General features: G+C 45.1%; 1 protein-coding gene across 1 annotated transcript; it reads left to right on the top strand.

Annotated features, from left to right (window-relative positions):
* Positions 1-404: 404 nt before the first annotated feature.
* Positions 405-4,179, top strand: LOC128708695 (glutamine-dependent NAD(+) synthetase). The gene is made up of 3 exons (XM_053803678.1): positions 405-449; positions 664-833; positions 1,860-4,179. The coding sequence occupies exons 1-3, from the start codon at positions 405-407 to the stop codon at positions 4,177-4,179; spliced, it is 2,535 nt and encodes an 844-aa protein (XP_053659653.1).
* Positions 4,180-11,667: the final 7,488 nt, after the last annotated feature.

The following is an 11,667-nucleotide window of genomic DNA, read 5'->3' on the forward strand; positions in this document are numbered from 1 at the left end:
GATAAAACCACCCGCACGGCACGACTCCCTAATCAAAGGACTCCACCACCACAACCTGCCCCAAATACAGAACCCTCCACCCCTCCCATTCCATCGCACTCAGCTCTCACATTCTTACTACATTCTTTTGGATCGCGTTGTTGATGCGGAATAGCGTTGGGCCCCAAACCGGTCCGAGAGTCCTTCGAGTGAGGTTCGCCGAAGCAGTGAGAGCGTCCTGGTTTTGGATTTTTTTTTTTTGCGGGGCAGTTGGACCCAAAACGGTGAAGAAAATCAAAACAGACTTGAGGTGAAATTATTTCTAGACCGCGTGTGTCATCAAACCGTGCGGTGTATTACAATAGCACCGCGAAAGGACCCCCACAGTCAGTGTTTACCGCCCGCCAAGGTCTCGCATCGATTGGATGGAGCAGCGGGAGGATAGTAGCAGTAGTCGCATTAATGCGCAGGTAACACACATCTCGGTTGTTCGGTGTAGGCAGTGTAAACGCTTCCTTACTTGCTTGACATTACTGTCGTGCAGGGAATTGTTTCGATATTGTACTGTTCGTGAAGCTTTCGATACGTTTTCATCTACGTCCGTAGCGACAGTTCCGTATCGTGTACGCTGCATCTTTAACCTCTTTCTCCGGTGTTGTTTTTTTTTTCTTTTCTTGGGTTTAGCTGACGAAGAAGGCACGCCGCACGATGGGACACAATGTGCAGGTGGCGGTCGCCACACTCAACCAGTGGGCGATGGACTTCCAGGGTAATCTCGAGCGCATCCTGCTTTCGATCAATATTGCCGCGGCACATGGCGCCACCTATCGGACCGGACCGGAGCTGGAGGTTAGGTATGTATAGACATCAACACATCCAGGGACCTTACAATAATCTACAGTGTATTGTTGCGCTTCATGCGTCAACTCTCACGAGTCGGCAGGAGTTGACCTCCTTAAGAATTTAAAATATATCTTCTACCTTTATATATTGTTAACAATTCGTGTGTTTCATAACTTTCTTGAATTTTACCAAATTTCTTTATTAACCTTCATAATTTTCTTTATCATTGGAAATTCATCCAAGAATACCAGTAGTTTATCTACAGCTGGTAGAACTTATCATTGTCGTCGGGTCTTCCAAAGTCTTCCAATGTTCTACACATAATAGGCCACAAGAACCCTTCTGACTATCTTCATCTCTAACAAGACTGAGATGGTATCGTCAGTTTTGGACAAAGTCCATCTCTCAGAGACGTATATAAGTACTGAAACTATATACGTTCTATATAGTCTCAGCTTCGTTGGTCGTGACAGGTGTTGTGGAGTAGAATTTTGATGACTTCTATATAGGCTATAGATGACCAACCCTGGTTATGAAGTCGATGAAGAGATGGAAAGAGTAGAGCTGTTATGAAGTCGATGAAGAGATGGAAAGAGTAGAGCTGTTGCTCCAAGATCTCCTATATGGTGAAGATCTGATAAGAGGTTGATTGTCCGTTTCGGACTCCCCTCTGATGGTTTCCAACTATCTCTTCTACGAGTGAGACAAGACAAGCTTGTAGTATAAAGGAGAATATCTTCTAGGAGTTATTCTACGCCGGATTACCTCTGTAATTGCTGCACTCTAACTTATCTCCCTTATATATGAGGTAGTCTGACCAGAGTGACCAGTGGAGCTGACCAGATCTTCATCCTTATATCAAAGATTTCGTTTAATCGCATTAACTTGGTCTAATTTATGAACGTTTTGAAGTACAATAAATTTTCAACCATTTCATTGGTCATTTATTGGTAGAATCTCCCAGATTCTTGAATTTGAGTCACTTAGATATCCAACACTATTATAGTGCTTTCTCTGTCTCTCTTGTTCTCTTGCAGTGGATACAGCTGTGAGGATCACTTCCACGAGCCGGACACGTATCTGCACTGCTGGGAGGCACTGGTCGAGCTCGTGCAGGCACCGGTTGCGCAGGGTATGCTGATCGACGTCGGCATGCCGGTCCAGCATCGTAACGTCGCATACAACTGCCGGGTCGCATTCTACAATGGGCGCATCGTGCTGATCCGCCCGAAGATGATCATGTGCGACGATGGCAACTATCGCGAAACACGCTGGTTTTCGCCGTGGACGAAGGAACGCCAGACGGAGGACTACCAGCTGCCCCGGTTTGTCGCGTTGGCACTCGGCCAGGACGCGGTTCCGATCGGTGACGCGGTCATCGCCACGCTCGACACCTGCCTCGGCTACGAAATCTGCGAGGAGCTGTGGAATCCGCGCAGCAAACACATCGACATGTCGCTCGCGGGCGTCGAGATCATTGTGAACGGGTCCGGTAGCTATATGCAGCTGCGCAAGGCCCACATCACGACCGATCTGATCCGGAACGCGAGCTACAAGGCGGGCGGCGCCTATCTGTTTAGCAACCTGCGCGGTTGCGATGGGCAGCGGGTGTACTTTAACGGCTGTTCGGCGGTCGCACTGAACGGGGCGATCATTGCCCGCGGTCGTCAGTTTGCGCTCAGCGAAGTGGACGTTACGGTGGCGTCGTTCGATCTGCAGGATATCCGTGCGTACCGCGGTGCGTTGCGGTCTCGCAGCTCACTGGCCGCCTCGGCACCGAACTACCCGCGGGTGCAGCTCCAGCTCGAGCTGGCCTCATCCGATCGGGACCATCCGGGCACGCCGGCGAGCAGTCCGCTCGGCGAGTGGGTCTACCATCGACCGGAGGAGGAGATAGCGCTCGGTCCGGCCTGCTGGCTTTGGGACTATCTGCGCCGTTCGGGGCAGGGTGGGTTCTTTCTGCCGCTGAGCGGTGGCGTCGACTCGAGCAGCACCGCCATCATCGTGTACTCGATGTGCCGGCTGGTGGTGGAAGCGATCCAACAGGGCGACCGCCAGGTACGGGACGACTGCCGGAAGATACTGGCCAATCCGACCTATCTGCCAGCGAACCCGGCGGACCTGTGCGGCCGGTTGCTGTTCACCTGCTACATGGGTACGGAGAATTCCAGCCGGGAAACAAGGGCCCGTGCGGCAACGCTGGCCGATCAGATCGGTAGCTCCCATCTGGACATTGGTATCGACGGTGCGGTCAGTGCGCTGCTCGCCATCTTCCAGCTGGCGACCGGGATGAGGCCCCGTTTCCGTGCGGCCGGCGGTTGCCCACGGCAGAATCTCGCCCTGCAAAACATCCAGGCCCGTACGCGCATGGTGCTGTCGTATCTGTTCGCGCAGCTGATGCTGTGGGTGAAGCTACGGCCCGGAGGATTGCTGGTGCTCGGGTCGGCAAACGTGGACGAGGCACTGCGCGGGTACATGACGAAGTACGATTGCTCCTCGGCAGACATCAACCCGATCGGGGGCATCTCAAAGGTGGACCTGAGGCGGTTCCTTGCCTACGCACAGATCGAGTATGGGTTGCCGGTGGTGGCGGATATAGTGGCGGCACCACCGACCGCCGAGCTCGAACCGCTGGTGGATGGGGCGATCGCGCAGACGGATGAGGAGGATATGGGACTGACGTACCAGGAGCTGAGCGAGTTTGGCCGGCTGCGGAAACAGGCGTTCTGCGGCCCGTTCAGCATGTTCTGCAAGCTGGCGGCAGCCGCCGTTGCGGATGGGAACCGTGATCCGAAGGATGTGGCCGACCGGGTGAAACACTTCTTCCGCTGCTATGCGATCAACCGGCACAAGATGACGGTGCTGACACCTTCGTATCATGCGGAATCGTACAGCCCGGACGATAATCGGTTCGATCACCGACCGTTCCTGTACCGGGCGAACTGGACGTGGCAGTTCCGGGCGATCGATGCGGAGTTGGAGCTGCTGGCCAAACATCAGGCACGCGTCGAGGAGGACCGGACGCGACCGGACGTGGCAACGCACCACACCGCCAATGCGCCCTCCACTGTCGGCAACGAAGCGTTACTCTTCACCGGTGGCGGAGTAGGTGGCGGAGCTGGTGACGGAGTAGGAGTTGCGATCGGTATGAGCGGTGCGGTCAGTGCCCATCAGCTGGTGCGCCAATCGAGCGGGCTATATCTGGCCGGCGTTGGCGGTGGCGGAGGTGTTGGCGGTGACGGCACGGTCGGGCAGCTCACCGTGGGACTCACCAAGTCACACAGCAGCGGAGGCTACAGTCGCATGCATTCCAGTGTGCTGGGCAAAATCAAGGACCGTACCGGTGTGCCTGTATAAAGTACTGCCACCAGCACAAACACACACGCGTTTACACACCTTCACCAAAGGCTCTTCTTTTCTTCTGTTACACGTACTACCTTCAGCACAACACTAACACACACAACACCCCCTATATTACCAAGGGTGCCTCTCCAATAACAATAATGAATGACATGTTTGTGGCATCTTGGCAAGACAAAATGGTGTAGATTCTAACGTAGTTCCTAACGAAATGATGGGCGCTCACCGTGCAGCGGGTAGAGAAGTCATCCGGCACCGGTAGAGTAACAAGTAGCGTGCAGCTGTCTCTCCAGGGTTGCCTTTTTAGCGTGTGTTCTAGTAAGTGTGTGTTGTAATGGAGAACTTGCGTACGATGAAACATATCGTGGTCTCCTCGCCCAGCAGCACGAATAGCCCGAGCACTGTCCACTCACACTCACGCATACACAGTAAGTTGCATTCGCGTCTACGAAACAAACCAGTTATCGATACTCTGGCGTAGTATGCAGTGTTAGGAAGCTAGCAGACGATTTAAAACCCCATCAAGCAACTAGGTGCTTGATAAGGGCTTATTAAGGGAGAGGGAGCGAGATAGGGGCTTATTAAAGACCTTTACCATCTTTAGAGTCTTCTGGATCACCTAAGAAAAAGGAAACGAAGAGAACGTTTCTTGTTGAAGCTAGCAGCGTATATCACTGAACCTTTGGGTAAATATTTTGTAGCGAATTATGTTAAGGTGAACACCGCACAAACAACAATAACAAACAAACAAAAAACCGAAAGCAAAGGAATTGACGATCTCTCCGTTCGGCATTCGGAGCACCTCGATCCGGAGGCTGTAAAACCCGTTGTGGTAGCTCAGGTAGTAACAGGTTAGGCTACACTTATAGGACGATAAACCAATTACCGGTAACCGTTTCGAAATACCACAAATACAGTACACAAACCTCATAGAAGCAAACGCAAAGAAACGAAGAAAAAAAAACCGTAGGTTAGTAGTGTTAGTTAGTAGTTTGTTGTTGTGAGTGACATTATGTTTGCCGGTTAATCGTTCACGAGCACGGACACGGTGACGTACGTTTCTTGGGATTACCTTCCTAGGTGAGGGTAAGAGATAGAGATAGCAAAGCAACCAAAAACATTTCTCTATCTTGTCCTTCTCCCTCTAACCGGACACATGCCGTTCACCCGCACACAACCCGTACGCGACCCGGTGATATGTGTGCGTCGGTGGTGGTGAATGTCACCGACAGGTTGTTTAGAACAGTTGTTTCCATTTTGCTTTCTCTTGCCTCCATACCGGGCAGTTTTATAGACACATCAAGGGCATTCGTTAGATTAATTTGTTGTAGCGCTTAAGATGATACACTTTTTTAAAGCTTACGCGGAGGCTGCACGATTCGAGGAACAAAATAAAACCGATTAGGAAAAAAAATAATATTTTTTTAAAAAGCGTTCAGCCGATGTAAACCAATACAAACTAGCGCACCGTACATACGAAGCTCTATTCGCCAATTAGTGCTGCTCTCGGTGTGGACAGTACGAATATACCACACAAGCGGTCACGTTACTCCTTTTCGCTACGGTTTTTTCTAATAGTATATCACAAACACTCACACACCCACACGGTTTTAAAATGATACTAATAAAATCTTTAAAATTAACACACACACATCTTTCATAACTTGCGGGAACAAATAGTAATTGTAAGTCGTTAAGCGAAATGAACAGAAGAAAAATAAACACGAAAGCCATTTTACTATGTGAAACGAAGTCAATACGAACAAAAAATATAAAATTTAAATAAAATCACGGTAGCAGGTGTGTGTGTATGAGAGTTTAGCTAACTTTTCACACCCGCACAATTAAGAATAATATAGCAAAAAAAGAACAAAAAAAAGTTACGTACGGAAAATCCAAAACGAAAAAGGGTTTTCGATAAATTATAGCAAACAGTAGATAAATTATAGGAAACAAGTTGTATCATGTTGGGGAAAGTTGGCTACTTGAGCTATCATCTACACGAGCCTGTTTCCCCACATATCACAGGCGCGTTAGCTTTTCTGGATAGTGTCTGTGTTTGTTATGTTGTTTATTCAGTAAAAGTAATAAAAAAATAGATTTAGCTTTAAAGCTACACGAAGGGGTTTTTTTTAATGTCCTATAAACGTCTATTTTATGATAAAATATCATTGCGATCAACGTTGGTTTTGGGTCATTTACAGTAGTGGAGCTTACAGTAATTTTTAACATATTGCAATATTATGTTAGACAAACAAGATAAGGTTGAAATGTAGATACAATTTTTTTAGAAGCAAATTTTACTGAATAAATAATAAAACGAAATATAACCAGAAATGCTATCCGGAGCACTTAACGATAGTGGACCTTAGAAAAAAACGCCCATGATCGTGATGCGCTGTTTTAACACACCAACATTACAAATAATCGTACGCACACAGCCACACACATACACATCCCTTTTGTTGGCTTTATGTACCATTCGAATATGGTTAGCCAGGCAGGCAGCCGCGAACATTCACTCAGACAAGAAGCATCAAGCAACCCGTCAGTAGTTGAAATGCAACGTTTCTGTTAACAGGGCAAACTAAATAAAACGAATCGAACAAAAAAAAAACAAACACCTGGAAAATTATAATTAAAACATTAGATCAACACAATAACGTTCGTCGGGTCCGAAAAAGAAATGAAACGATTTATGTAAGATGTTTTAACACATAATTCATTGTTTATTTCATTGCTCAATATCTCTCTCTCGCCTTCTTGCTCTTGCTCTCCCTCTGTTTGTCTGTCTCTCTGTCTATTGCTGATAGTGGGGGAGTTTGGTTGTGGGGTTGTTGGTGAATGGAAAACCTCCCTCCGATCCGACACTCACACACACGCACACGAAGTTTCTCTTAATCGCATCGCATTACGCCATCTTTTTTCTTGTTGTTTTCATTATCCTGTCATTGGTTCCGCCATATTGGATTTGTTGTAGGTGGCGGTTGTGGTGTTTCGCATTTTCCTCCTTTCAAACACGCTCGCCGTCGTTTTTCTTTTCTTCTGCTGTATACTACATAAATGCAACATCAATTGGCGATACAAGCAACAAACACAACCAACAAAACAAATATTTCTATCCCGGTGTGTACGTGTTTGTTGTTGTTAGAAAAGGTAAAGTGTACAATAAAATTGTTAAAAAATTTATAAAATTTCCAATTTTCCTATAATTGAGGGAAGCTCGGTATGGATCATCGTAGTTGTTTGCAACGCCTAAATGTATGCCAGGTAGGCTTATGTAAGCTATAACCTCACTTTTAGTTACAATTACAAACGTGAGCACAAAAATTGAACAATTCCGGTTGGGAGCATAATCCCTCATCGAAAGAAGAAAAAGGGGGAAGAACCGATCGTGTTTTACGCAAACAAGGATACAATCTCTAATCAGAGTGGCCTTTGTGTGTGAGTGCGCGAGTGTTTCCGTTTCGTTGCTGCTTTCACTGTTGAGTAATGCTCGACTTGTCTTTACTGATTCGAGGGTGAGGGGGTGTAGGGTGGGGAGTAGGTTCTGATTGTATGTTTGTGTGGGTGTGTGTTTACAGTAGTATGTGGATGTTCGATTCAGTAGGTATTGATCTGTGTCCTAGCGTAGTTTCATCATTTTGCCTTACAAAACTAGATAAAAAGGTACTCCATCATATAGTTTACTGTCTTAAAAGATAGGATATTCGTCACTTTCTCGATCTGCGCACACGCACACACACACCCAAACACACTCACACACGTACGCAAATACATTGACAGTGCATTTTTCAACCTCTCACTCTCTCTCTCTTCTTTTCTCTGTTTCTAACTTCCTTTCACTTGCTTAACGTTGGTGCGTGAGTGTGTATGAGTGTGCATTTCAGAGTGTGAGAGGATGCGTAGGATATATGTGTGTGTGCGTTTGTGTCGCTTGATAATTCAACATGGACAAAGAGATGATGGAAGATAAATGCATTTCCTGTTTCCGTTTTCTTTTCTTCTCTCTCTCTCTCTCTCTCTTCTGTAAGATTTTCCGTTTGAGGTGTACTCTCTCTTTCTGCTCTTTTGAAACATGTCCACTAGAGGCGTTGAAATGAAACCGGTTAAGTGGTAAGTGGCAGTACGACTGACAGCATCCCTCCTAACCAATTCTTCTTTCGCCTGTTTCTTCTTCACTCCTTTGTCGCCACACACACACGCACTACTTATCCTCTTCCTCACACATCCTCTCTTTACCCCCTCCATTTTGTTTCGCTTAATAATTCGGCTTAATAGTACATGATTAACACAGCAGTGCTGTTCCGATCTTGTTCGTTTTTTTTTACTTCAAACTATACACTAAATTAATCCAACACCGACGAAAAATAATGTTGATTGCACGAAAAACCCCGATTATACTCATGTTTTCCTAGTTGTTGTTTTTTTTAGGTTTCTTTTTTTCTTCCTTTTTCCAATTTCCACTCCCCTCCCTCGCTCGTTCGACTATTCCTACCCGCGGTTCAAAAGTGCGCACAGCACACACGCCCACACCACACACTTGCAATAAGTTTGTGTGATTGTGTGTGTGTATGCATGTGTACACTAACAAAAATAAAACTACATTTTTAAAAAGTGTACACACACCCACCCACACATTTTCCGGTTACATGTGTGCTTTGCGTGTGAGCCGGCCTTTTAAGTGTACGTGTGCGAGCGTGAGTAAAAGAGAGACATACTTTTGTTCAAGTAGTACTCCTATGCTATTGCTTAGTGCGAATCGTAGATAAAGAGGAGATGCAATTTACTACCAAACCGGTATAAATTCGGTATAGGTGGGGTTAGTAGCATTCTAATAGCACACTAATAGCCCTTTTCTTTTCATCAAAATCACAAATAAAACGGTGTAGAAAAAAAGAGGGACAAAAATGCAAAGATATCGTTCATCGTATCTTTCTTTAAGGAACAAGGATTGGAGACGGGTATGGAAACATCTCTCTCATTCACACGCCCAAACACATACACACATCCCACGAACGCACGGGACCTTTTACCGCGCTTTCACTCATCGATCCTTTTCTGTGTTTCACTCCATTTATCCTTACATGCTACGAGTTTAACTTAAACTCCTTGGAAACCGCACAGGGTGCGGTACGCCCAAGGAGAACAAACAAAGTAATACGCATATTCCTTTGTTTGCTATTATTGCCGCGTCCTTTCTGTATCAGGATCAGGTTTGCCTCTTCTCTTCACCGTTCCCATCCCGCCCACCTTCAGGTCCACTACCGTCCACTTGCGCACACGTTAATCAGATCATTCATACTTATCTCTTTGCGAGCCACATACAGCACATCCTACCAAGCTTCACGTACATCCTTAACCACACGCACACACATTCTAATTCCTCTCATATACTGTGCTCTCCTTCCTGCCAATCGCATGTATGCATTGTTCTGTTTTCCCTTCCCATATCCTGCCGATACCATTCCTCCCTTTGCCGCATTTTGCTACACTAAAGAATATTATTAATATAAATTTTTTGCACAAAACACAAAAAAGAAGATAATGAATTTTCTCGGTTTTGCTGCTGTATGAATTATAAGCTGAAGTTACATGGTTTCGAATACATAATAATTAAGTTGAGCGAAGCGAAAACAAAAAGAAAACTTATTCAAACTCATGCATCATCCTCGTTTCTCTTAAGCACAATCGCTAATCTCTGTTCTCTCTCCCCACTCTCTCTCTCTCTTTCACTCACGCTTTCTCTTACAGTCTAAGACTCCTGGTTCCGCGTTCCAAGATCAAATCTTTCATTTTTCGTTACAATTTCTGATCAAAATCAAACCTCAAATTCAAATAAATGCATCATTCCACTTTACATTACTAGCATAATATTATTGTAAGGTGTGTATGTGTGTGTTTTTGTATGTGTGTGGGTGTATGTATCGATTTGTTTGCATTTTATATATTTCAAGACTTTTTTCTCTCCTCTTTTTCTTCTCCCCTCTCTCTTTCTCTCTTCCGCAGTGCTCTACGGGGCGCTTTATCGAGGGCGACGCGGCTTACTAGCTTTTTACTTTAAAAAAAAAAAAAAACAAAACAAAAAATTGTGTGTAAATGCAATTATACTTCACTATTCCCTGGTATAAATAATGTAAATTTGTAATTGCGTTCATGTTACTGTACATAAATATGAGATTCCTCTTCAGTGGTGGCCTTCCGGCGCTTAGTGACTTCTAAACAACAACAAACAAACAAACAAATCCCGAACGGTTCCATTTTGCTGCAAAAAGGGAGGTTTCGAAATCTTTTACGCTCTTCCACTTCTTCCCTTTGCGCTCCTCTCTTTCTCCCCACACCATTGTCGGTCACTCAACTTTTAAGAAAAGATTTTGAACTCAAACACAACAAAGTAATAGCTATCTTTCTCCTAACTGCGTGAGCCTGCATCAAAATCATTGTATCTGAATGAAACACATTTTCCACATTTAAAAGGTGAAGAAAAGACATTTTTACCGATATTCTAAAATAGCTTTCCCGCAATTATATTTACACATCGTGTTCCTCTATCGCTCTCACTAAGGTTCATTCAATTCGGTTTCCAATAGCAAAAGGAAATTCAGCAGCCTCTCCATACGCCAAAAGAAAACAGTGGCCAAACAAAATCTAAGAAAGTAAGCAAATTGGAATGTGTGTTTGCGTATCCAAACGAAAAAAAAAACATGGAAAAGATTTCTAATCAAAAGGAAAATAAGCAACTAGTGATGAATATCAACCTGCTGCAGAGGATTTTATGCCGCGCCGCCAATCATCAAAACAATTTTCGAAACTAAGTTGAATAATGGTTGAGAACAAAGCGAAAATGAAACTCTAACTGCACGTTACAAAAATAGCTTAAATTGAAACGCTAAACGAGCAAAAACAAAAAAAAAATTAAAGAAACTTAAATACTAACTCGCGCATATTGTGCGGGTATGCTTATGCCTTTTGTGTGTTTACGTGTAACTGTACGTGTGTGTATGTGTTGGATGTGTCATTATATCTACTAAGTGAAGCACGCGCTTGCGCGTCCTTCGCACGAAACTAAACTTGTATACGGAGCGAAATGCTTAACTACCTAATATGTTTTTTTAAATGATAATATATTGCATCAAGAAATAAATAGTTGGTTACTTCTGCACGCGCGCCTCCACCATCAGCCTTTACGGAGTCCCTCTCCTCCTACTGCTGTGACACCATCTTACACATTGTGTAGCACTTACATCTCGCACAACTCACCCCCGTGTTAGCGTGAGGAAGCGCGCGATCTCACTCTCACTCCTTCGGTCTATCTCTCACATCGCTTATCCTTTCCTACTACTTCTTATCGTCCCGATTAGATCGCATTCAGTTCGTTGTAACTTCTCGTCCACTTGTCGTCTGTAGATCTGTTTTTTTCCGTGTTTCCGTTTATTTTTCCATCCCGCGGGCCTAGGTATCAGGGATGATTCGTTTGCAGTATTT

Source organism: Anopheles marshallii, chromosome X (genome assembly GCF_943734725.1).
Source record: "Anopheles marshallii chromosome X, idAnoMarsDA_429_01, whole genome shotgun sequence".
In the NCBI taxonomy this organism is placed as follows: domain Eukaryota; kingdom Metazoa; phylum Arthropoda; class Insecta; order Diptera; family Culicidae; genus Anopheles; species Anopheles marshallii.

Bases quoted from the DNA above. Each gene is read 5' to 3' on its own strand.
- LOC128708695 (XM_053803678.1), top strand. From the start codon at position 405: ATGGAGCAGCGGGAGGATAGTAGCAGTAGTCGCATTAATGCGCAG. The intron at 450-663 runs GTAACACACATC...TCTTGGGTTTAG, and splicing joins GTAGTCGCATTAATGCGCAG to CTGACGAAGAAGGCACGCCG. The intron at 834-1,859 runs GTATGTATAGAC...GTTCTCTTGCAG, and splicing joins GGACCGGAGCTGGAGGTTAG to TGGATACAGCTGTGAGGATC.